Source organism: Bicyclus anynana, chromosome 2 (genome assembly GCF_947172395.1).
Source record: "Bicyclus anynana chromosome 2, ilBicAnyn1.1, whole genome shotgun sequence".
Taxonomy (NCBI): domain Eukaryota; kingdom Metazoa; phylum Arthropoda; class Insecta; order Lepidoptera; family Nymphalidae; genus Bicyclus; species Bicyclus anynana.
The window spans coordinates 1,426,263-1,451,594 of NC_069084.1; the positions used below are offsets into that span (position 1 = coordinate 1,426,263).

Genomic DNA, 25,332 nt, shown 5'->3' on the forward strand with positions numbered 1-25,332 from the left:
CTACTCAAAATCCTTGTGAACACCATGAGAAGTACGTGTATGAAAAAAGCCTTAAAAACATATCTATCATTAATATTTAAAGACATTTTAATATTACATTATTTATTATTGAAACCCAATTGCATATAAAGTGATACGAAATTTCGAAAATACCACTTTAATTAAAAAAATAAATCTAAGGACACCTCATATTATATGAAATTCCACTCGACCGAAATATACCTATATGCTATAGAGTATAGAGCGTGCAATAATTGAGACATAAAAAAACAAATCTGCTTGGAAAACATAACAAATAAAATAATTCTATTGCTTCATAACAGGTTTCCACGATATATTATTCAGACCATGGAACTGTCTCTTCATAGTCTGCCCATCTGCCCATTTGGAGTCCAGATAGCTGTCGTCATCGTCCTGCTCCAGCTTCTTCCACTCCTCTTGCTTTCTGTAGGCTTGCAGCATGAGCTGCTTCCTGTCGTCTTCTGTCATGATCGGCTCCCTTCCAGGAGCACCCTCGGAGGAGGAACAGAGTTTCACTGTCACTTTGGACTTGTTGATCTTACCTGAAAAGTGTTCATAGCTAAATTAACTTATTTGTAAAAATTATTGAATAGAAGTAGGTGTTACTTTGCAGAAACTTATTATGAATAGTGAAAAATTAAATTATTTTGCTAGTAGCGAACGCCTGCGACTTCATCCGCGTTGAGTTTAGTTTTTTACAAATCCCTGGGGAACCATGATTTTTTCCGGGATAAAAAGTAGCCTATGTGTTAATCCATGCTATAATATATCAATACCAAATTGTAGCTAATTCAATTCAGTAGTCGAGGCGTGAAAGAGTAACAAACATTCATATCATCAAAATAATCAGTTTTCGTAAATGGAAAATGGAAATGGGAAACCATGGAATTTTCCGATATAAAAAGTAACCTATGTGTGAATCCAGAGTAAAATCTATTTCCATTCCATATTTTAGCCAAATCGCTCTAATAGTAGCGGCGGTAAAGAGTAACACACATCCAAACAAACATCCATCCAAACATCCATACAAACTTTCGCGTTTTTAATATAAGTAGGATTATCCGTGGAAAATAACGATTCCAAGCGACAACGTCAACCAGATCGGACTAAAACCCTTCACAATGTACAACGCACAATTGCACTGTCAGACTTCAACATTTCCTGAGAATGCTCCGGTTTTGAATTGAAACGAACGTAGAGGATTTCCTGTCAAATCACGATTATGACATTTTCCTGGGTTCACATGATGATCTCGGAAAATATTCTTTAACTCGAAAATAAATCCAAAACTCAAAAGTTCAAAAACTCACCAACATGGTCACTCAATCTATTCCCATTCAACAGTTGCTTCCCACAAGCCCACAGACAAGCTCTCGAAGGGTCGATGACCTCCTTAGAAGCCTGCGTGCCGGTCAGATCCTCCACATTGTCCAGTTCCATTCGCACGGGGTCGTGGGGCGGCAGGCCGGCTGGGAACACGATCTTGGTGGCTCCTCTTAGCTCGTCAAGTGCCATGGCTACGTCTTTCTGAGTGAAACATTTCTGTAGATTAACCTGAAAGTATATTTGAAATCGAAAGGTTAACTTAGTTATTATAAATACTATTTAAAAGCGTAGTGTTGGTCCCACTTGCTGGACTAATGACGAATATGGCACGTCGGTTCCCTTTTAATAAACGCTAACGCTTCAAAAACTAAAAAATAATATGGGAATACAGATCCGATCAATATTGAATGTCAACCCATACAATTATGAATGTTATTTAAACGGGTACATACCACGATAAAAAGACGAGATTTTTAATGTCGATATTTCGACCCAGTTGCATGGATCGTGATCACGACGGGACTGAAGTTGTGAGATGAGAAGTGAAGTCAGCTCTTTCTCGTTCTTTTTCTTTTTCCAACAACCTCGTTTTTGGCTGTTTAGGCAACCCACACTCACAACATCGCTTTTGTTATTATGCGTATCGCGGCGCCCTCCTGGTTTGCACAATTCTACCACCGGGTTCCACTCGCTGGCTAGTTTGAAACCATCAGATGGTTTCAAAGTAGCGAGCGAGTGGGTCGAAATATCGACATTAAAAATCTCGTCTTTTTATCGTGGTATGTACCCGTTTAAATAACATTCATAATGAACAACCACGAAATAAGTTTAAAATCATTAACCTATACAATATTTAACTTTCGAAGCGATATGCGATTGTAGAAAAGGGGTTGTAGAATCTACGTGCCACATGGCTACGAGCCCAGATTACAGGGGCTGGATGCTGGCGGCTCGAGACCGTGGTGTTTACAACAACTCGTATGTTCGCCAAGTATGCTTAAACAACGTATCTGCTGAAAATACCGCTCTCTCTTTAATTGCGTTTGAACGAAAGAGCTGGGACTAGGACAACTCCTCCGCTATTGGTCAAAATTTGTCCTTCCCTAGTTTAGAGATGTTGTGGTGCGTATTTTAGGCCTACAGCAGTGGACGTCTTGTTAGAATAAAAAACGTGTAAGTAATATTTTGTATAGTGAAAAAAAATTCAATTTCATTAATTTTCGAGGGACCTGCATTGTTGTAAATCTTGCCAAGTTCCGTTTCGCACGATTCAGTCAGACTAGACTGCGCAATTCTTTTAAAGTTTTCAGAACTTGCTGAATATCTGACAGAATTCCATCTTAATCTTATCTCGAATTTTAACTCTATATTTCTTAGTGCGATGTTTTAAATCAAAACCTTCATATTAATAGATTAGTATGCATTATGCTCAAAGCATTTCATATTTTTTTTAACTAAGTTTATCAATTTTCATTCAAAAGAAAATGTATTTAATAGGTATATACGAAAAATAGTAAATGCAAAAATTGCTGGTTTCTTGTGATCAAATGTCAATCGTTATGAAAATTTCCAAACGCTTTGTATGAAAATCGCATGTTTTTATCGCAGGAAAATTCCTATTCCTATTCATTCCTCGGGATACGTAAATTATGTCGTAGGCATAGAAATAATATTGTTGTTTTGTTATATTGATACACTAGCTAACACCGCGCAGTTTCACCCGCGTGGTTCACGTTCCCCTAAGAAAATGGGGATAATATATCTATAGCCTTCCTCGATAAATGGGCTATCTAACACTGAAAGAATTTTTCAAAACAAACTCTTCAGCTTTATAATATTAGTATAGATACTGGAATAAAAAAAAATAGATTATCAAAAAAATATTGAATCAGTTAGTTGACACTTAAGATTGAAATTTATCTTACATGTTTCTTGCTGATGTACTCCTTAGCAGTTTCAGCGGCTTTAGTCAATACTGCTTGAAGGTTGGGTGGTGGAGCCAAGCCACAGCGTCGCCCCATGTCATCCTTGGTCACGACGTAATTGGCGGGAGCACAGCGCTTGGCCCAAGGATCTTCCAGTTTTAGTTCACTTATCTAATGAAACAAAAGTATGAAATCGTCGTTATGAGTCCATTTTAACGGCTCGTTTATGTGTTTGTATGTTTATTTTAATACGTTATTAATAAAGACTAAATTAGTGAATAGGCCAGCTGATTTCCCTTTTTTATAGGAAATTGGATATATAAAGCTTAGTTCTACTCGTACCTCGCTTCGCTATTTTCCAATGTGGATTAGTGGGCTTAGAGAGTATTGGTTGATTTGTAACGATGATTATGCTTCATGCTATGCTGATGGTACACCAGCTGGCCTATTCACTATTTACATTAAAATAAACATCAAATCTACCTACTGTATGATATCCACCAGTAGGCACCGGATAACATTTGTTACATATAATCTCAATTTTGAGAAATTTTAATGAAAATTTCCAAGCAGAAAGAAAAGTTTAGCATTTCATAACCCACGACCTCGTGTTTCAAAGCCAAGTAAGTTTTAACTACCCACCAATGAGGCAGCTAGTGATATAAAAAATCTAAATCAATGGCGAAGGATGGAATTTAGACGAAGGTAAGCCGTCCCAAAGTAAAGGAAATTCATTCAGCGTGGTACTCAACTCAACTCCGATTTCGAATATATGTGTACATACAGATGTATTTGTAGGTATATGAGAAACAGTACAACAACATATATGCATGGATTTTAAAGGTAACCCACGGGAATCGGCTTGCATGAACTTTTCGCCGCTGGTCCCTACACATCCTTTACCTGTTCCTCAGTCAAGCCCTGCATCTCTGGCGGTAGAAATGTTCCATGATTCTTCAGTTCCTCTATCTCATAGCACATACGTTCCACCTTCAATCTTCCATTGAATATCGCCACAATATCCTTAACAACTTCGTCTACCGGATTGTTGATGTCACTTTCATATAAAAACTGGCTTTCGTCACCTCTTTTGACGTGTAGAATCACCATTTTACTTCAGCGATTAGTTTTCTTTGTATTAACTCTTACTAAATCAAAGCTTTGCACAGTAAATAAGATTATAGGTTAGATTGATCAAACACAATGTTTCGTTGCTATAGAGACAGTCAATATTGATTAAACTAACATGAAAGTTACTTGACATAAGATGTCTTTATGTGCTTTCATAGACAAAATACATCACCTTTTTATAAAAGTCTTTATATGTTGTTTAATTTTTTTATAAATATTTGTTGACCAGACTGCTGACCTGATGCATTGCTATTTATTAAGGCTACATACAAAGATACAAAAATAGCGATAAATAAATAGAAGTAGGAGGATATAGATTATTTTACTTAGGTATTCTCATAACTATCGAAAAATACAAAAAAAAATGCGCAACACCACGCACCGTGATACGAGATTTTAATATAATCGGTTCTAAACTTTATTTTATGTTTTCTACACGTTCTACACGTCAAAAGAGGTGACGAAAGCCAGTTTTTATATGAAAGTGACATCAACAATCCGGTAGACGAAGTTGTTAAGGATATTGTGGCGATATTCAATGGAAGATTGAAGGTGGAACGTATGTGCTATGAGATAGAGGAACTGAAGAATCATGGAACATTTCTACCGCCAGAGATGCAGGGCTTGACTGAGGAACAGGTATAGGATGTGTAGGGACCAGCGGCGAAAAGTTTATGCAAGCCGATTCCCGGGCCCAGGTTACCTTTAAAATCCATGCATATAAGTATGTTGTTCTATTGTTAAAATAAAATATAACACTTAATTAATATAACACTTAATTAATATAATTAAGTACCTAAATAAAATTAAAGAAACAAAAAATATGAATAGTGGTAACGTTCCCTGAATGAGATTGTCATGAAACCCAAAAATTATGATGATGAATATTTGTTGCAGATTTCCGGTGGTTGCGCCCACAGGCACGGCCATGACATATCGACGGAGTTCCCGGAAGTGATCGACGGGCACCATGACAACAGCACGCACCATGGCAAGGTGGGTACAGTTTAATACTAACGTAGATAAATGGCTCAACTTACGCGAAAGCTCGTAATGCCCGATAGTTTCAGATTCATTCTTGGTTCGGCAGAAATATGGACGCAACGACTCTCTTTGAGTCTTTAGTTTGGCTTGTTAACTAATAATCCATTAGTTTCGTTTCGTCCATATTATCTGCTTCTGCCTTCGGGCTCCATCATGTGATACTAAACTGAACTCTAATAAGTTTAAACTCTGTTGGACTAAGAGCTTGCTGTGGCTAGACATACCTTACTTTATGAAGACTGAAACTTAGTCATTATTTTTTATATACTGAGGATAATATTTCTAAATTACTTTATATTGGGATGGTCGAGGGTCTGGACCCTTGAAACCTTTTTGCAAACCACCATGATATGAACTCTATGAGCTAAAAAACATTCAGCCTGGCTAGGCTATTGTTCTATAACAATAATAATGACTATAAAACACCCGTGAATTAGTAAATAGGCATTTTTTTGTTACGAATCAAAATCCGTATTTCTCATTAATTTAATCTACCTGTGAAATTCTCATGAAAATAAGTTTTAGAGACTCAGCAAGCATTAAACATAATCTTTACACAACTTTAGATGTAATAATGTTTATCGCCGCCGTTGAAATGGCCGTCTACAAAACTTGATGCCTGTAAATCTTACCCCTTATTAAAATAATAGAGGCACTCAATGCCGACAAAACAAAAGCCGCATACTGAATGAAGCCGACAAACAATATGTCTCCATATTATCATTGTCTCTAAACAAGGCCGTAATAAAAACAGAGCTCAGGCGGGAATTTACAATCAAAACGAACGCTATCAAAGGGTTGGGTATGGCGCAAGTGATGAACTTTTTGAGATCTTTCTAAACTGTTACTGTCTAAATATAATTTTTTTTGTTTATATTATGATTTAAATCAATAATTGACCGACTGGATTTTAAAATTTCACCATTATAAGGCTATATCTTCATGGAGATACATTTTTATATGTGATCCCGGTTTCGACGGGAACAGGAACTACAGCACTGAAACCGCGGGGCATCTACTTCTTTGTGTTAAACAATATGGTCGATTTCCGTATCTATTCACCGTACTCTCGAAGGATAGTTATGTTTTTATATATTTTTGAACGTTTCCGTTTCTAGACACCTCTGACCTTTTTGTCTTTAGAGACCCTTTCATTTTGATCATTAATAGTGTTTTTCAGTGGGTTTCTAAAAAGTGAAGTGACGACTGGGAACATGATGACATACTATTGAAAATATAAACCAATTGCCTTTTAAATTTGTACAGTTAAGAATCTGGGGTGCGATTCCACAGTGGCTTAACCCTTGTAATATACTACCTCACAAAGAAACCGCGATCAAAACACCATATTTAACTAAATTAATGAGGAAGGTCTGGCCATTATAGGTTCTTAATCCGTAAATACGCCGGCGACGACGCGGTGCGGTTCCGCTTATTCTTTGTACCCGCTACATGTTATAACTTGTGCCATCAAAACACGACATGATTCGAAACAACAGCGGCATATGCAAATTCTGCAAGAGCCACCTTCAATTTGTCGTCCTGCCGCCGCTGTAAAGCCTTCGGTAGGTGCTCTGTTTTTACAAGAACTTTCAAAAGCCGATCGCACGTCTGTTATTTTACAGTACTACTGTATATTAAGTGACACTCGTGTATATACGTCGTATTTTAAAAGATCTTATTTAACTTTTTAGTATGTACAGTTACACACACACACACGCACACTACCAGAAATAAAAAAGTCGAAAATAAAAAAACAGTATACCTACTCGTATATGTTATCCACTTATTTATTTGGAGGTGGCATTCAACCATGTTTTAAAATGTCTTAAAAACAAAATTAAACAACCATTTTAACTATTATTTATAATTCTATATTCCCACATAAATCAATTACACCTGGAAGTGTTAATAAATAAAATAAAAAACATATTTGAAAAACAAGGTAATAAATTGTAGGTTTATGCGTTAACAAAATTCGTATTGAATCGAGAATCTTCGTTTTTAGCATCTGGTTAAAAAAACTGCGTCGAAATTACGTTTTATCCGTTTTCTCAACTAAGGGGGATAACACACAAAAACACACGTCAAACTTACATACAAAACTCCTCTTTTCCGTTGTAGGCTAAAAATTTAAGTCATGGAAAACAAATGTTTTCAGTGGTACAAGGAAAGCGTGGAACTTTTGTACGACATAAAGGGAATTCTCGAATCAAACGTAATCCAATTATTTTGTGCATTTCGCTCGCTCTCCGCCGAGTCACTTTTATTTAAAAACTGGGGAAAAGCATTGAATTTCATCTTTATTTTATTGACAAGAAAATCTACAGGAAAATTCATGTGAAATTTTTATTCGTCATCTACTTTTCATACGTTGTTCATAGTTTCACGCCCTTATTACTGATAAGTGTGCCTTAATTATTTAACCTACTTCAAAAGTGGGGGTTTTATTTATATTATTAATCTAATATATACGTATCTCTCATTCTGAGAGGAGACTCGAGTTCAGCAGAGAGCCGAATATGGGTTGATAATGATGATGATGAAGATGAATCTCGAGAATCGCTTGACATACCTAGACGAAATTTGGCAGAAAGGTAGTTTATATTTAGTGGACGTCCACTTCGAACGAATTGTGCGACAGGGCCGGAGGATGACTAAGGGCGGGGGTAGTCGCGAACGTCCGCTAGTATGCGTTTATTTATTAAAAATAATCGGACTTGAACTAGAAAACGTTAAAGCTGATATTAATTCCGTGATTATAATCAAATACCTCTGTTGAAATTAATTGTGCACACCTAATACATGACGAGAGCCTAAGGATACAAGTAGGCAAGCGTACATTGTTTTATGATGGCTGAAATTTTTTCAGCTCATGGCCTAACCATATGTAAGAACTGTAGTCAATGATAGAGTTTGGACCGTGATGGCCTTGAAACGTAGCAGGATTCAAGGTTTGCAGATCCTTAATCGTCTAAATCGTCGTGGCAACCGCTCGTTAGACACCCTCAAAGTTTTCTACAAACAAATTTTTAGCCAAGTGACTGTCGACCGACGAATACGAATTGAATGTGAATGCGAATGCGATGAATGCAGAAGAAAAATACACATCGCACTTCAAATATAAAATGGCGTAGGCTAAAACAGCGTACCTCTAAATTCGTAGTCAATAAATTCAAGAACATATTTAGGTCACCCCTCCCCGTTATGCCATTAATGGCATTACATGCCCGTAATGCCATTAAGAAATGTATCAAGAGCTCGTTCTAAAACTGGTCCATAATAAAATAACTGAACACCAGATAATAGTCTCAAAGTAAACGTTATCCTCGTCCTCTGTCAAGATTAATTGAACGTTACATAAATTTCGCCTCCCGCGTATTCAAATATTAACTCTATTATGTGGTAATAGCATTACTTGTCGTGTAACATCTATCGAGCCAGGATAACTTTGCAAATAATTGTTATTCCGGTCAGCGATATGTAAAAACGGTGCGTGATCGAAATATCATATTGCTGTATCGAGAAAATATAAATAAGTGTGGAGTGAAGTGTTTTTAGTGTAGATTGATGCTGGTCACTTTTCCCACAACGACAACAATATTTTTGTTAATAATATAAGTTTCTGATAAAATAAAATCGAAGATAACGTACCCTGAAACCCTGAAACTGAACTAAATTAAAGTTAAGCTCGCCAACCTGAATTGGAGCAGTGCGGTGGGGTTAAGCTCCATATCCCCTCTCCTATAAGGACAGAGTATTGGCCTTTAAAAAATTTAATAAAAAAAACCGACTTCAAAACATTAAACGTTACCGACTAAACTAAAACGCGAAAATTAACATCATACTCGTATTACCTGATGCCATAATTCATGCTACTGATAATATTCATGGTATTATGCTGGTCACTTTGACGGCAGTGCTAACCTGGTATTGTTTTAATTCATGCTTTGTAAGAATAACAGAAATATTAGGGTTTTTCAGACAGTGTTCTTTCATGTAGCTAAAACATCAACTATTTAAAATTGTTCTAAAATTTCTATTATAACAATTTTTCGTTTATATCCAAAATAGTTTGCTATGCTTTAATCTCTTGGTATGCAGCCAACCTCAGAGGGATATTGCTCGTGTTCTACGCTGTGAAGATCTAGACTTTGTCTCTAACACTAGATTACGCCTCGGATTCGCAAAGATTAGACAAACCTTCTTGTTTGTGGTCCCTGGCTTTGCACTGAGACTTTGTAACGTTAGATATGCTAACAGGAAGGAAATTAGTAGCTAACTCTCTAGTAACACTATATAAATAAACTCATTTAACTTTGGTTAGGAAAGTGATAGGACATAAAACACGATAATTATCATTTAAATCAAGGAATGTCCATTGTTCAACCTTTTGTTTTTTTTTTTTGTAAACTAGACAATCGCGATTTCGTCCTCGTAGAATTCAAATTTTTACAAATCTAATAGGAGCCATGGACTTCTCTGGAATAAAAAGTAACAAAACAAATATCAATGAACAAACAGAAGAACAGACTGAGAAAAATTTTCATAAAGACAAATATTTTAAAACATTTGTTTGTGTTTCACTGTCGTGTAAATAATTACTTTAATTAATAAAACTAGTTATTTCTATATCACAGACAGATACTATTCATCAATACTAATTTTAATTTTAAGCAAATTATTAAAAACATTATTTAATATGGATGTTAGTAGTATTGATGTATTGATAAAAAAAAACAAACACAAAAAAGCACTAATCAAACATTCAATGAATTTCTGAAATAAATCAAGAAAAGCAGGTAGCTTAGAAGTGATTTGCCAGTTTCCCATCTAGATTCCCTTCTCTCAAAGGTGTAGACGTTACATATGCTTATACATATCGTACAAAACGGAACGAGTCAAGTAGAATGTATGTACATTGTACATATCGAAATTTAATTTAATGTAACACACGATGAGGGAGCGGGTTATTTGATGTGGTCCCTGACTCCCCGGGGATTGGAAATGTAAATTGTTGCGAACTACATCTCGTTATTATTCTGAACTGCGGGTTACAATTAACTGGCCTGACTTTGATGTGAAAAGAAGTAGCTTTTACTACTCCAAAGTTATACTAAACAACAGAGATCTGTGGATTCACCTGTGTAGGTCCCATTCTCGTGGGAATACGGAGATACAAACGTATACTACTCGCTGATAACGAAGCACTCCAATGGTGAAAGAATTTTTAAAATCAGTCCAGTAGTTTCGGAGCCTAATAATCCAACCTTACATTAGTTTCTATCATTAGTTTAGATATTAAATTCGATAAAAAATATCTAGATATGGCGGCGTTTTCCTCGGCTTACTGTTGAGTCTGTTGAGGTTCATAGTTCAACGCACTAGCCCCATGCAAGATTGGCACACTTTACAATCGAAGAGAATTACGAAAATTCACGGGTTTTTGAATTGCCTCTGTGGAAATAATTTTAAAAACGTTAAAAATTACTGCATTTTACACATGCTGAGTGACGGCATATATCGTATACAGTATTCGCGGAGCATGAAACAAATACTCGACATGCTTCAATTTGTTCCGAGTGCGAGCGGACGCGTTGACATTTTTCGATTGTCCGCATAGTGTGACGTTCCTAAGAACCTGTGATAGATCTTCGTCATTTGCTATAAGCTATATAATTATTGTCAGCCTGTTCTGCTATACTAGGTAACTTACACCGGCGAGAGAGTCGCTGTTGTTGCGATTTTGGTATAATATTTTGCAAAATGGCAACCATTGCGACGTTGTGGTCACTGTCTCTGAAAAAAATAGGGCACTAACAATAACAGTCCTCTATCTCTCTCTAATCTATCCTCATAATCGTTCTTTCTATACCAACTAATCGAAATATTATCACGACAGGACGGTCGCGCCGGCTGGTCGCAGTGGAGCGAGTGGTCGCTATGCTCGCGCACGTGCGACGGCGGCGTGTCGCGACAGCTGCGCACGTGCGCGTCGCCTGCCGGCTGTCGCGGCGAGCCCGTGCGCTACAAGATATGTAACATGCAGGTGAGTTCATGTTTTGCACGTAACCGCGACAAGACTGTCGTCGGCGTTAGCTGACCTGGTTTAGCAATTTATAACATTAATCTGCTTTATTTATAAAATGTTTATTTTGGTATGGTCTGTGTGAGTGTAGTGTATTTATTTATTCTATTTTATCTTTAGCAATTTTTTATAACTCGATCATGAAGATTCAGTTTAATTTCAAGAAAAAGTGATAAAGTTTTAAACATTATATTAAGGAAATAATATAAATTTAATATTATCTAAACTAATGCAAAATATTTTTTTAATATTGTTGTTATTTAGTCAGTTACTAATACATAAATATGACCAAATTAAATAGAGGTAAGTACGATAACAGTGCAACAAACGGGATGTTACCAAAAACTTATCGATTACAACCCAGCCTGTCACTTCGGAGCTATTATAGCTTCATCATCATCATAATATCAGCCGATGGACGTCCACTGCAGGACATAGGTCTTTTGTAGTGACTTCCAAACATCACGATACTGAGCCGCCTTCATTCAGCGCATCCCTGCGACTCGCTTGATGTCGTCAGTCCACCTGGTGGATATTATATTATAGCTTCATTAAATTAAAAAAAAATAAAAAGAATTGAAATAAGTTAATATGGTTACAATAATAATTATTAATAGAAAGTCGTCGTCAAGTAACAAAGCGAAAAAAACACAATTAAATCGCAATCAGTCAATTCTATGTGATTATACGAACAGATTTTAAAATCCAATTATGTAGACCTACAGAAAGCCATAAACCGTACGTCACCTAAATAAATAAGTAGAGTTTTTACGAGCCGGAATAGAAACCTATTTAGTTTTGTTTACACTCAATTTTCTCGACACGGCTAAACGGTTGTTCTAACCTATAAAACTTTGATTTACAGCGGCACTAACTGGAAAATTAGTTCGGTGCTCGTTAACGGTGTGAAAATATCCTAATACATTTTTCCCCGACGTGAGCATCGCATTTTCTTCTTCATTACACAACCAATTAATGTTGGTAGGTGTTATTTTCTGCTCGGATTCTATGTACTTGTCCTGACTTGTTATTTAGGTTGTCGTATCACAGATTCATTAGTTGAGTAGTTAAGGTGGGAAAGTTTAACACGCAAACTCGCAGAAGCATTGGCATAATATTCTATCGGTCTTGGGTTCGAATCATCGGTCTAGCTGTGAAATTTGGAGCTGTTTTAATTGAATGAATATATCGTTAAATGAATGAGCATTTGGTAGAACGTATGGAAATCTTTTGAGATGCATCTGAAAACTCTCTGTTTACCAGTGCTTTTGTGTTTGATGCATAAACGACAAATAACCTAACGAAATTGTATATTTAATAAAAAACCCTTCGTAGATGTGTAAAAAAAAATACATATAGGACAGTAGCCTGGAGTTGGGAAGTTTATCGTTCTCTACAAACTGTTAGCTGTATCCCCCATTAATTCAAAGACAAAGCTAAAATTAATTAATTTATTTGTTTATTAAAACTGTTGTTCATTTTTAAACCACAATCATTTTAATATTGTTTTTTCATTATCAAAAAAATTTAATGATTTTAAAACGTATACGTACGTATTTAAAACGTATCTTAGTTTGAGAAGGGCTCATACAAAATATTGCTTAAAACTAAGGACCCAGTTTTTAACCGACTTCAAAAAAAACAACAGTTTCTCAATTCGACGCGTATGTTTTTTTTTGTATGTTACATCATAACTTCGTCATTTCTTAACTAATTTAGTTTTTTTTTGTTTCAAAGAATATGCTTTCAGATTGTTTCCATTAAATTTTCATGAAAATTGGCTTTGATAGTAATTTTGTGTTAAAATCAAAATAACTGTAATAAGTGAAAGAAATTGCCCATACTGTATGTGGATTACCATCACTATGCTAGAACACAAGAAAACTGTCACTATAAAGCGAAAAATAACATCGTACGAGTACCTTATTAGATCGGTTTGAAGGCGGTGCCAATACACAAAATAAACTTTAAGAGCTTATTTGGCATAATGAATTTTTTTTGTATATATTTAAACTAGCTGACGCCGCACGGTTTTACCCGCGTGGTTACCGTTCCCGTAAGAGTACGGGGATAATATATAGCCTATAGCCTTCCTCTATATATGGGCTATCTAACATTGAAAGAGTTTTTCGGTTCCTGTGATTAGCGCGTTCAATCAAACAAACAAACAAACTCTTCAGCTTTATATATTAGTATAGATTATCACTAATATCTGATAGTGATTGTTATACTGTATACATCTGCACCCTTAGCCCGCTATCCAGCATTGTAGACACATGGTATTCGTCATCTAAGCCCCAAACCCTCTCCCATATATTGAGAAACCATACCCTATTGTGGGCAACAATTTTTTGTTTGAATAAAAATTAGGACTAGGTATAGGTACATAGTCTATTTAAATTTTTCATACACCAAATCATCAAAAGCTATCTTTGTAAACCTGCTTTCTAATGAATAAATAAATGATTATTATTATTAACAATTAGGCCGATGAAACCATGAGGCACAACTAGTATGCAACAACAATCTTCCAGAACTATTCAAACTCGTTAGATGTAAACACTCATCCTTGCAACAACGTTGCATATTGCATAATCTGACGACAATGTTTTGGAGTAAGCAAACATAATATTACCCTGACAATTTATAATAACACTCGTTGCTTAGCGCGCATTCTGCAGGAGCGGCGCGTCCTTTGTAAGTGCATAATATCCCACGTCTATGGTTATATCACGTCTCAGTACAAAGTTTGTGCAATTTACGTCATTACTGCAATTTGTAACTGACTAGCTTGCTTGTGAATTCGTTCTGAAATTCAGTTTTAGTGTTACATGGGACACCATATACAATCTTCTCGTCTGTCTGTCCTGCATCCTGCATGTAAAGAGTCATCAAAACGTAGCGTAAAGTAGCTGATAACAGTGCAAGCTCCCAAGAGCTTAGCAGTTAGATCCACCATGCTCCAAAGAAGGTGATTCGGAAGTTGGGAATTGATCCTGTGGTGTTACGCTCCCTCTGTAGAGCAGGATAAGCCGCTGTCATTTGCATCTAATAATATTCGTAAGTATCAAAGGTTTACCTATATTCCGTCAACCTACATCGCAGCGACGTGGTAGGTCTTAGTTTCAAATATGCTCTCCTAGAAACGCAGGCTAAAATAGTCTGATGATCATGACTCCATAAATAGCTTTATAAATAGTCACAGGAGAGACTGAGCTGCCCAATAGTGGCACGTTGGATAGCGGTGGCCACAGGCCATATTTCTAAGTGGAGTAATATAACTCTATATGTTTAGGTTCACTAACAATACTAACTTAAGAATATTATTTATTTAAACGGGTACATACCACGATAAAACGACGAGATTTTTAATGACGATATTTCGACCCAGTTGCATGGATCGTGGTCACGACGGGACTGAAGTTGCGAGATGCGAAGTTGACATCAGCTGTTAGGGGCAGAATCTTACAGCTGATGTCAACTTCGCATCTCTCAACTGGGTCGAAATATCGACATTAAAAAATCTCGTCGTTTTATTGTGGTTTACCTGTTTAAATAAAATATATAACTAAAATATATTACCTGTTTAAATAATATTCATAATATACAACCAGGAAAAAAGTTTAAAATAATTAATACTAACATAGTTTTTAAGATAAAAATGGTTACTAATCTTACTAACTCTTCTAGATTCATTTTCAATTCTATGGTTTAAACCGAAATAAAAAGTTTATAAATATTTATAAAGTGGGTACAGTGGGCCATTTTATTTTTAACAACACATCATCCACAATGTTAGTACCAGTGTACCGCTCGTGGATAATAACGCGAGCTAATCTCACGTCTCAGGCTGCGAGGAACGCCGTAAGCCTCCCTGACTGATGTAATACCTCTCCGCGCAAAGCCTGCTCATTGTGCACCTCTTTTTACAGTTCACATGTAAAAAGTTAGCTACTCAAAGACTTTATCACTCTATCACTGTGTGTAAAATTCTAGACATTTGCTATTTATTTGAAGTATTTATTTACATTATTTATTTATACACCAGAACATAACACAAAAAAATACAACCAATACAAGGAAGAAGCAGTATACAAAAGGCGGCTTTATCGCAAAGCGATTTCTTCCAGGCAATCTTAGTTAAAGGAAGTTATTTACTTAGACAAACACATTGGTTGACTATATTAATTATTATTAATTACCAGCTGACCTCGCGCGGTTTTACTCGCGTGGTTCCCGTTTCCGTAGGAAGACGGGGATAATATATAAACTATAGCCTTCTTTGATAAATGGGCTATGTAGTATTGAAAGAATTTTTCAAATAGGACCAGTAGTTCCTGAGATTAGCGCGTTCAATCAAACAAACTCTTTAGCTTTATATATTAGTATAGAGTGTAGATTAAACATATTTTTTTATCAAAAGAAGAGTTTTGTAATCTGATATTCAGCAAGTATTCTGCAACGATGACTACTGGTGGTCTAATATGGCTAAAGCATAATTAGAAATTTGCAGTAATACGGAAAAATAAACCACAAATATATTATATGTAGCAATAACAGAATTTAGTACCTGTATATAATAAAACAACAACAATATACATTATTGGTTATGTACATAATTTGGTACTTCGCGCAAATTTGTTGTTTAAAAGTCCAAACACACGATTTAACAATAAACATATGTTGGTAGTACATGTAAAATATATAATTTAACATTAAAAGCAAATATATTACAGCTACAACATAATTTTGCAACCATGTTAAATATTTAACAACACTACAATGTAACAGTGTATGCAAAGATGTGTTCAACAACAGAGTTTAGATGCCTATGCAAATAATTTTACAACGCTCTAGTTTAGCAGGCTATGCAAAATATTTAGCTAAAACAAATTTCAGCAGTCTATGCAAAATTTTAGCATTGGAGACTTTCTTTACCTGTGTTTTTATGTGTTTTAGAATCATTAGTTCGTATTTTTTTCATTACTTTTCATAAATGAGAACGATATAAAGTATGATTCCAAAAATGTTAGAACTTAAAGACTTTTATCTCACTTCCCATTTGTTCCCTACCCACTAATATTTCAAACGAAATTACGAATGATTTTATGGATTTATATTTGCATGTTACTCTTTCACGCCTGAACCAATTTGGCTGAAATATGGAATAGAGATAGATTGTACCCTGAATTAATACATGTGCTACTTTTTATTCTGGAATAATTCCCACGGTATACGAAAAAAAATTACTTCCTCGATATTCCCAATCAAGGTGAAAACGCCGGTTATATAACGTTTAAATAAAAAGCTTTGTTAATCGCCAAAATATCGCATACGTTGTTTAGGATTGTTATAAACCAAGTCACTTATGTAATTGTGGCCTAGATTTTCCCACGAAATCTGTTTTGAGGTGGATCTAAATAATACTGGTTAATCCCACGTCGGGGCGTCAGGGTGTAAGAAATGGCGTAACCCTCCCTTCATGATATATGTCTCGGCGGAGGCTGCTCGGTACTCGTTTTATTTATACGAGTACACTTAAATGGACATCGTATTTCTGTATAATAGTGGTCTTATTCTCTATCTTGACATTTTTATAGCCAAATCTTAATTATAGTCTATTTAATGTAAAAAATAAACTTATTTCGTGGTTGTTCATTATCAATATTATTTAAACGGGTAGGTACATACCATCAGCTGTTAGGGGCAGAACCCCCTTTTTTTTGGCCCTAACAGCTGACGTCAACTTCGCATCTCGCAACTTCAGTCCCGTCGTGACCACGATCCATGCAACTTTGTCGAAATATCAACATCTCGTCGTTTTATCGTGATAACTACCCGTTTAAATAATATTCATATAGTCTATTTATTCTTCAAACATTGCTTTGTAATATGAAACCATTCAATTAAATAATTAGGCATTTATTCATTTATTTATTTGAACTTAATTTATCCACCACAACATAACAAGAAAAACAATTATTGAGACATATAAAATTTGTATGTTTACTTTTTTTCTTTGTTGTTGTTTTTCTTTTGTGCAATAAAGTATTTATAAATAAAAAAATTAAAAGTATATTAGGTACAGAAAAAGAATTCAAAAGGCGGCCTTATCGCTACGTAGCGATTTCTTCCAGGCAACCTGGGGTTTCATTATTGTTTTTGCTTTTTAACCAGAAATCTTTACAGACAACGGCATTTTGAAAATGTTCCAACACTACTTTACTTTTCTTATTACATAACGATTGAGCGTTTTTGACGGCCTCCGTGGCGCAGTGGTATGCGCATTGGATTTACAAGACGGAGGTCCTGGGTTCGATCCCCGGCTGGACCGATTGAGGTTTTCTTAATTGGTCCAGGTCTGGCTGGTGGGAGGCTTCGGTTGTGGCTAGTTACCGCCCTACCGGCAAAGACGTACCGCCAAGCGATTTAGCGTTCCGGTACGATGTCGTGTAGAAACCAAAAGAGGTGTAGATTGTCATTGTACTCCTAACAAGTTAGCCCACTACCATCTTAGATTACATCATCACTTACCATCAGGTGAGATTGTAGTCAAGGGCTAACATGTAAAGAATAAGAAGAGAAGCTTTCAAAAAACCAGCGCAAGTATGTTATTTTATCTTGTTAGCAAAATAATATAATATCTATCTATCATAAATGAACTGTCAATACCTATTGAAAACAACGATAATGCGTTTGAAAGCAAACACAAACTAACTCATCAGTCAAAAGTTGTAAAGGTAACCTGGTAATTACAATTTGTAAGCCCTCACTTTACCAACGTTAAAGTTCCCGCTATCAATAGTAAACAAATTTAAAGTAATAGTCGATCGCAAACGAGGTGCAAACTTGGCTTTCAACCGCGGCCCAATACCACGTGATTAATAGTGAGTCCTTACTGGAGTTGATAGAACGCGCATCACACCGATTAGTAACATAATCGACGAAATTGATTCGTCGCGGGTGAAATCTCCTCCTGAGAATCACGGATGTTGATCACAGTAGACTTATACGAAATTGAGATTCTATGTAACAAATGTCATCTGATGCCAACTGATAACTCTCCGTAGATATCATACAGTAGGTAGATGGCATTTCTCAGTAGATATGATATTTATTTTAATAGGTTGATAATAAAGGCCAAATTAGTGAATGGGCCAGCTGGTAACTGTAGAAAATATTTTATTTAATATTTTTACAAGATTTCTATCTATCAATATATGCAGAAAACATAACAAATACGATTTAATATGTAGGTGTGTAAATCTCTTGTCACGGTGTTTGTATCCTTCGTTTAATACAGCTTGAACGATTTTGAGATTTTTTTTAATATTTCGTACTTGTAAAAAAGGTTAAGTTCAAGTAGGTATATTACGACCTTATACACCCTCCCTTTATTATTTAATCGCTATTTTATTAATTTGCTATTATACTCAGTAGGTACGCTAAGTTTGGATTGTACCTACAACATCTTTAATTGTCATCCTTTCTTCAGCCACCCTTATTTTGAATTCTACTTATTTTAAATGAAATACCTTCAGACTATCACTCAGCTACATCTCATTTAATCATCTTGCTTATTCAAATAAGATTATTATGTTTTGAGGAAAGCCTCTTACGCTACGGTGTAATTGCGACCCAATATAAGTTATGGAAGTTTCTGAAACTTGTTTTATTGGTAGTCGCATTGTTATAGTTATGGGGACCTACTCGTAGTTGTAACATTACATACCGTACATACTAAAATTAGTTGGTTGACTTTCATAGCCGCTTCAAGCTTTTGAATTTAGGTGTTCTATACATCCAACCACTGATTCATTAAGTCAATTGGTCAAAAGTCTTATGAAAGCCCGTTCAGTAGTTTACGATGTTATCACATCTAGACAGACAAGTGCAACAAGAAGTATATATATATATATGTATAAAATAAATAAATAAATTATTTGTAGTGATGTGCAACTTCGAAATATTCAAGGTCTAAACAGAGGCGTCTCTAGCTCTTATAGCGCCCGGGTGCAATCGTCACCCTCACGCCCTCTAGTACCTAAGTGTGCTAAGCACTGTTAAAATGGAATATTTACGTACAAACAGCACTCCAAGTTACAACAACAGTATGTGCAGTAGACTAATTCATTTGTATTTATCTATTTTCAAAAGTAAAGTTCAAAAATTTGTCTGGAAACAACTGGTGGGTACATTAGGTCTCGCGGGTAGTAATTTTTTGTAACTGTGATAGGAATTTAATTTTATTGATGTAAAGGTTAACAAAACAAAAATAAATACACACAACCTTTAAAAAAAGTTTAATCGAAAACAAAATAGTGGTGCTCGGGCGCCCCTGAGATCGCAGCGCCCGGGTGCGACGCACCCCTTGCACTATAGATAAAGACATCTCTGGGTCTAAATTTCGAATATGTTCATCTGATGCAAATCATCAGACGTAAGCATAATATATGTATTTATAGAATATACCATTAAATAACTAGTCGGTTAGTCATCAACCAATGAACCAGTGATTCAATCAGTCAGTAAACCGTGGTACAGCATTTTCGTAGTACATCTTTGTGACAGGAAGCACAGCAATGCTATTTTTCTGTCTTGTGGTATGTTTCCAGTGAAATTAGAGGCACATGAGGCTTATTGCTTGTGCCTCAGGTATCTATTTTAAAAAGAATATTCGTCATATTTTTTATAAAATGACTAATATTTCCATTTCCCTCTAACTAGTCGGGAAAAACTGTGCTAGGAGTGGGTACGACAATAGACCAACGGCTCGGGGATCGAACCACCACCCCTCAGTGATGAGTCCGACCACTCTTACCATTGAGGCTATATTGGAGGTTGACGAGCGATAGCGCAGTATTCTGAGATGTGTTCCTAGTTTGTACTGCGAAGTATGTATGCTAAATACTTAACTTATGGTATGGCTTAACGTTCATCGGCTTCTTTCATATTCTTTTAAAATTAATAATAATAAAAAACAAAACAGAGAGATTGTATAACTTAAGGGTCAATATTCACAAGAAAATGGCCGGCAAAGAAATCTCGTTGAAGAAACAAAGCATGCCCAATCAGATCTGAGAGCATCAGCAGTCAGTATCTTTACTGACGAGGCGAATAACTGATCTTATTGTCATTCACGGCACAAACCCACTTTGATTAAACGCGGGGTTACATGGTGCCTGGGTGACTCTTATTGGAGTGCTGGGGCTATTTGTGGAATTCGAGTTCGACGTACTCGTATTCTAAAAGGAGTTTCTTGCCAAAATTCATGTTCGTGTGTCTTCGTGCGAATAACATTCCGAATTTCAATTGCGCTGAGATTGAGTGTGTTACGAAGTTTGCGCTTAAACTTAATGGAAAGTCTAGTTGAATGGTAAAAATTATTATCAATTTAGCTGTTTGATTAAAATCCATCTGTATTGATTTATCGATATTTCGTTCTTATTATTATATATTTAAAATTAGTTTTATAAACATTATCTTTAAGTGGCACATAAACTATCCTACGTAACGTACTAAATTACGTGATTTAATTGAAATATTATACACAATTTCAAAAACATTTAACAGTATCCTTGTGTGGAAAAGAAATAAAAGTTTACTATATAATAGTACTCGTGTATTCAAAATATAGTAAGTATGACAAGTCGTACTAACACTACACCAAAAGATAACAGAAACAGAGACCAAACGAATGTTCAAATGAGGTAACTTAAATTGCAAACTGATCTACCAGATGGCCTTAATATAAGAAATGCAAAATAGGATATAGCAATAAATATAAAGATAAATACTGAGCAAAGCTTGACCAGCGACATAATAAAATATTTAACGTTCAATGTAAACCATCCTTTATCGTCCAATCGTGTCTCGATGAGAAACTCCAACGCAGCTATTAAATTTGTTTCTTACTGGTTTGTATCTACTGAGTCCGGGTCCATTTACAATAGCATACAGTATCAATTATTCAATTTTAATGGCATCTGAAATTTCCTAGGTCCTAGGTTCAAAAAAAGGTGCCCGTTGCATTTTTGCTGTACTGATAGCGTAGACTTTTTACTTAGCTAAACAAGAGAGAGGTGTCTAGTAATCATAATATAAAATTTAAAATTTACTTTGTTCTTTTCTGCTTTAAAAAGCGGTGGATAGCTTGGCGTTTTACAACAAATAAATTTTATTTTTTAAAATTACATTTTTTATACAAAAAATAAATAGAATAATAATAATAATCTTTTTAACATAAAAATGGAACCGACTTCAAAGACGTATTTCAGTTATTTTGATTTTAACACGAAAATCTGAAAGTGAACTCAAATAAAAAAAAGAATTTTCAAAATTGGTTATTGACGAAGTAATGAGGTAACAAACATTTAAAAAAATATACGCTTCGAATAGAGAATAGAGAACCTCCTCTTTTTTTTAAATTCGGTAGAAAATTGACGAATTATTCAACAAATTATTATTTTTTTATAAATGAGCTGTTAGTAGTTCCTGTTAAATTGATATTACAAACTTGAGATTTAATGGATTGTTTAAATGACTGTTTAAAGAAAGTATACAAGTTTTTTATGAGACCACATTTTAAAATGATTTCTCATCTCTACTCTCTACGCTTATGCATTTTTCAGTATTTGGACATCTTAAAATTCTTTTCAATCCTTGCAATTCTTTTGTAGTTTGTAGATACCGACGGAAATTCTCTTGACCCAGAATGTCGCCGGACATCTGCAACCTAGAATTCGCCCCAAAATACAAAATAGCTCCTCGTTATATTGTACTGAATACTTTACTCTTCCGTGTTTACTCTAATAGAAACATTTCGTTTTTCAGTTTTAGTTTTATAAAGGTAAAAAATATACTTAATGGTAGTTTCTTAGTGGGTAGGTAAACTTGTAGCATTATTTATAACCAACTTCCAAATGATAGGAGATTCTATGTTTGGCTGTATTATGTTTTAACAAACTGTATTGAAAAAGTAAAGTATCACATCGTATTTAATAGCATAAGTTTTTCTGGCGAAGTAGTAAGTGCATACGTATACAGTCTGAAATGTTTCAGGAGAAATTACCTGGGATTGTTATACTGGTACTCTTTACAGTATCTGCATAACTTAGTCAAAACCAAAGCAGTTATAGTTAACTAATCCTCCTCCTTGCGTCTTATTTCTCATTACTGGGGGTCGTGACCCCTATCACAAGCTTACTTCTTCACGATTTCGCGCCATGTGGCTCGGCTTTTCGCGACTTGTAAAGCCTCGTGTACTTTGATGTCGAGAGTGGCGCAGATTTGGTCGGACCAACGCATCGGGTTACGGTCGGTTAGGTCACTTTCCTTCCACTTTGCCAGTGGTAACGGTGGTGGTAGTGGTGGTAGTAACTAATACCTGCCTGTCTATCTGTTGCAGCCATGCCGCGGGAACGTGTCCCTGCTAGAGGAAGACGTGTGGCGGGAGCAGCAGTGCGGAGCGCACGACAGCACACCGTACGGCGGCGAGCTGTTCCACTGGCGCGCGCACCGCGACGACGACGAGCCGTGCGCGCTCACGTGCCGCGGCACGCCGCAGCACTCGGGGCAGATCCCCGACGCGGTAGGTATTACGCCTCATGGCACGCAATCATATCATCATCATCATCATCATCATCATCAGTATTGACGCACGACAGCACGCCGTACGGCGGCGAGCTTTTCCACTGGCGCGGTGGGTACCACGCCTCATGGCACGCAATCATATCATCATCATCAAAATATTAGCAGTACGTAAATCTTTATAATAAAATGAAAGAAACCACATCATCATCAAAACAACTCATTCCCCTCATTTCAAGTTAGCTCGACACACTTCACGTTTTAACGACGTCAAAGAAACTCTCGAGACTGTAAACATTTCATAGCCATTACCGACCAATCTACAAACTCAAAAGAAAAACTTGTTACAATATTTTTCTTAAATAAAATGCAAAAGTAGTTTGTTCCGAGATTTCTACCTTTAACGTAATTACCCTTAAGGACCAAGAAACTGGTAATTGGGGTCATGATCTCTCATATTATGTCGAAGAGAATAAAAAAAAACACGCTCTATACTTAATTGATGGACGTTGGGATTCCAAGGTGCAAGAATGGCGACCCCGCACTGTTGGTTGACCTCCCATCTAGTGGACTGACGACCTGAAGCGAGTCGCAGGGATTCGCTGAATGCAGGCCGCACAGAATCGTGATATTGTCCTGCAGTGGACGTTCATCGGCTGATATAATGATGATGATGATTATGATGACCTACTAAAGCCACCACAGTCCAAACTACTTAAATGGCTACTGTACTTACTATATTAGGACCTTAGGGTGAGGCTTAAACTACCTACATAATCAAGTTATAACAACGTAACTAGTCGGTAACTGAATCAATAACTTCTTAATTAGATAGAAACAGAAAACTATTAACGAGCAACTTAACTATTTATTCTATGAAAAGTTTTCTTTTGACGGCGCAGGTTGAAATGTTCACCTTTATAATAAATGCTCTTTGATATCGTTACGAGGCGAAACATACTTACCACCTTCAGATTTTTCAATCTGTGAAGAAAATTGAAATTTAACTATTATTTTATAAGTACGCCCCGCCCGGATTCACCCGCGTAAATCCCGTTCCCATGGGAATTTGGTAATAAAATATAGCCTTGTCACAGGCACTCACAAATTAATGACGTGCCTTCCTATTGGTAAAAACAATTTCAAAATCGATTCAGTAGATCTAGTGATTACTCCTACAACCTCTCAAACTTTACCTCTTTATAATTTTAGTATAGAAAGCTTCCTCGTCGGTCTGTTGATTAGCTTAGGCGGCTACGAACTATGAGTTTCTAGGTTCGAGTCCTAACTCCAGGTATGAATTATTTCTGAGTCTTTCTTTCAATAAATTCTCCAACCACTCACTGGACCAACCAGGCACTTTATAGTATGCACGAGTGGAGCTTGGGATGCTAAATTTTCTGTCACTAAGGCATCATGGAGACCGATTAGATTTGGTAAAGATTAGATGATAGAAAGAATAAATGGTTATATACTTTTTCGCTTCCAGTGGTGGGGAAAAGAACTAGATACCTTAAAGACAATTTGGCTTGGCAAATTCGTTCGTAATTTAGGGGGTAGCGATGCCCCGCGGGCACGACTTCATACCCCCGCAGATCTTCCCTAGGCCCCACGCGCACCACCTCACACCCGCGCAGTCCTTCCCGTGCAAGGTATACTCCCTTATGTTCATCTGCCGCGCTCGAGTAAATCCAAAATCATGTTACAACACTAATATGTAAACAAACATAATAAAATATGGCTGTTTTCCTCAGACGGCATCAGCGGACGAAGACGAGCGAGTTGTGGTGGCAGTGCTAGCGGCGCGTGTGTCGGACGGTACGCGCTGCCGCCCCAGCAGCCTCGACATGTGCATCGACGGACGCTGTCAGGTGAGACCCACCTTTACCTTCCTTCAACACCGTGGATTGTTTTTGGTCGTCTTTTAAGAGTGTGCAATATGTATTTTCGTTATGTTGTTTAATTTACTTGCAATTAGGTAAAAATGGTTTTGGCGCTCACGTCATAAAATTTGCGTCGCGCGTCAATCGCTCCGTGCTTTTCACTCACGTGAAAGTCATAATTCGGCGTCTCGTTTGCGCTTCGAATTTTGTCCATATCGTACCGACGCGCTGCGCGCTCTTAATATTTTAATGCAAAAAAAGGTCCATTCATAATGAAATCTCGAAAACCACTTGACGTACAAAGATACAATTTGGCAAAGAAGTA

At 36.3% G+C, this 25,332-nt stretch overlaps 3 protein-coding genes across 3 annotated transcripts in view; 1 reads left to right on the forward strand and 2 right to left on the reverse strand.

The window, feature by feature from the left end:
* The window catches only part of LOC112047351 (probable 39S ribosomal protein L24, mitochondrial), a 503,102-nt gene that overhangs the window by 342,969 nt on the left and 134,801 nt on the right, over positions 1-25,332 (reverse strand). The window lies entirely within an intron of this gene.
* The window catches only part of LOC112055612 (protein madd-4), a 352,294-nt gene that overhangs the window by 245,516 nt on the left and 81,446 nt on the right, over positions 1-25,332 (forward strand). Inside the window, exons 4-7 of the mRNA XM_052886188.1 lie at positions 5,301-5,399; positions 11,350-11,496; positions 22,943-23,125; positions 24,879-24,995. Of these exons, the coding sequence (XP_052742148.1) occupies positions 5,301-5,399; positions 11,350-11,496; positions 22,943-23,125; positions 24,879-24,995 (546 nt within the window). The remainder of the gene's footprint in view (positions 1-5,300; positions 5,400-11,349; positions 11,497-22,942; positions 23,126-24,878; positions 24,996-25,332) is intronic.
* On the reverse strand, positions 103-4,451 carry LOC112052108 (cilia- and flagella-associated protein 298-A). Its single transcript, XM_024091042.2, has 4 exons — positions 4,176-4,451; positions 3,273-3,443; positions 1,332-1,575; positions 103-563 (listed from the first exon to the last, which is right to left on the reverse strand). The coding sequence occupies exons 1-4, from the start codon at positions 4,380-4,382 to the stop codon at positions 307-309; spliced, it is 879 nt and encodes a 292-aa protein (XP_023946810.2). The 5' UTR covers positions 4,383-4,451; the 3' UTR covers positions 103-306.

Bases quoted from the DNA above. Each gene is read 5' to 3' on its own strand.
- LOC112052108 (XM_024091042.2), bottom strand. From the start codon at position 4,382: ATGGTGATTCTACACGTCAAAAGAGGTGACGAAAGCCAGTTTTTATAT. The intron at 1,576-3,272 runs GTAAGATAAATT...ATATACTTTCAG, and splicing joins AGTACATCAGCAAGAAACAT to GTTAATCTACAGAAATGTTT. The intron at 564-1,331 runs GTGAGTTTTTGA...AACACTTTTCAG, and splicing joins TAGATTGAGTGACCATGTTG to GTAAGATCAACAAGTCCAAA.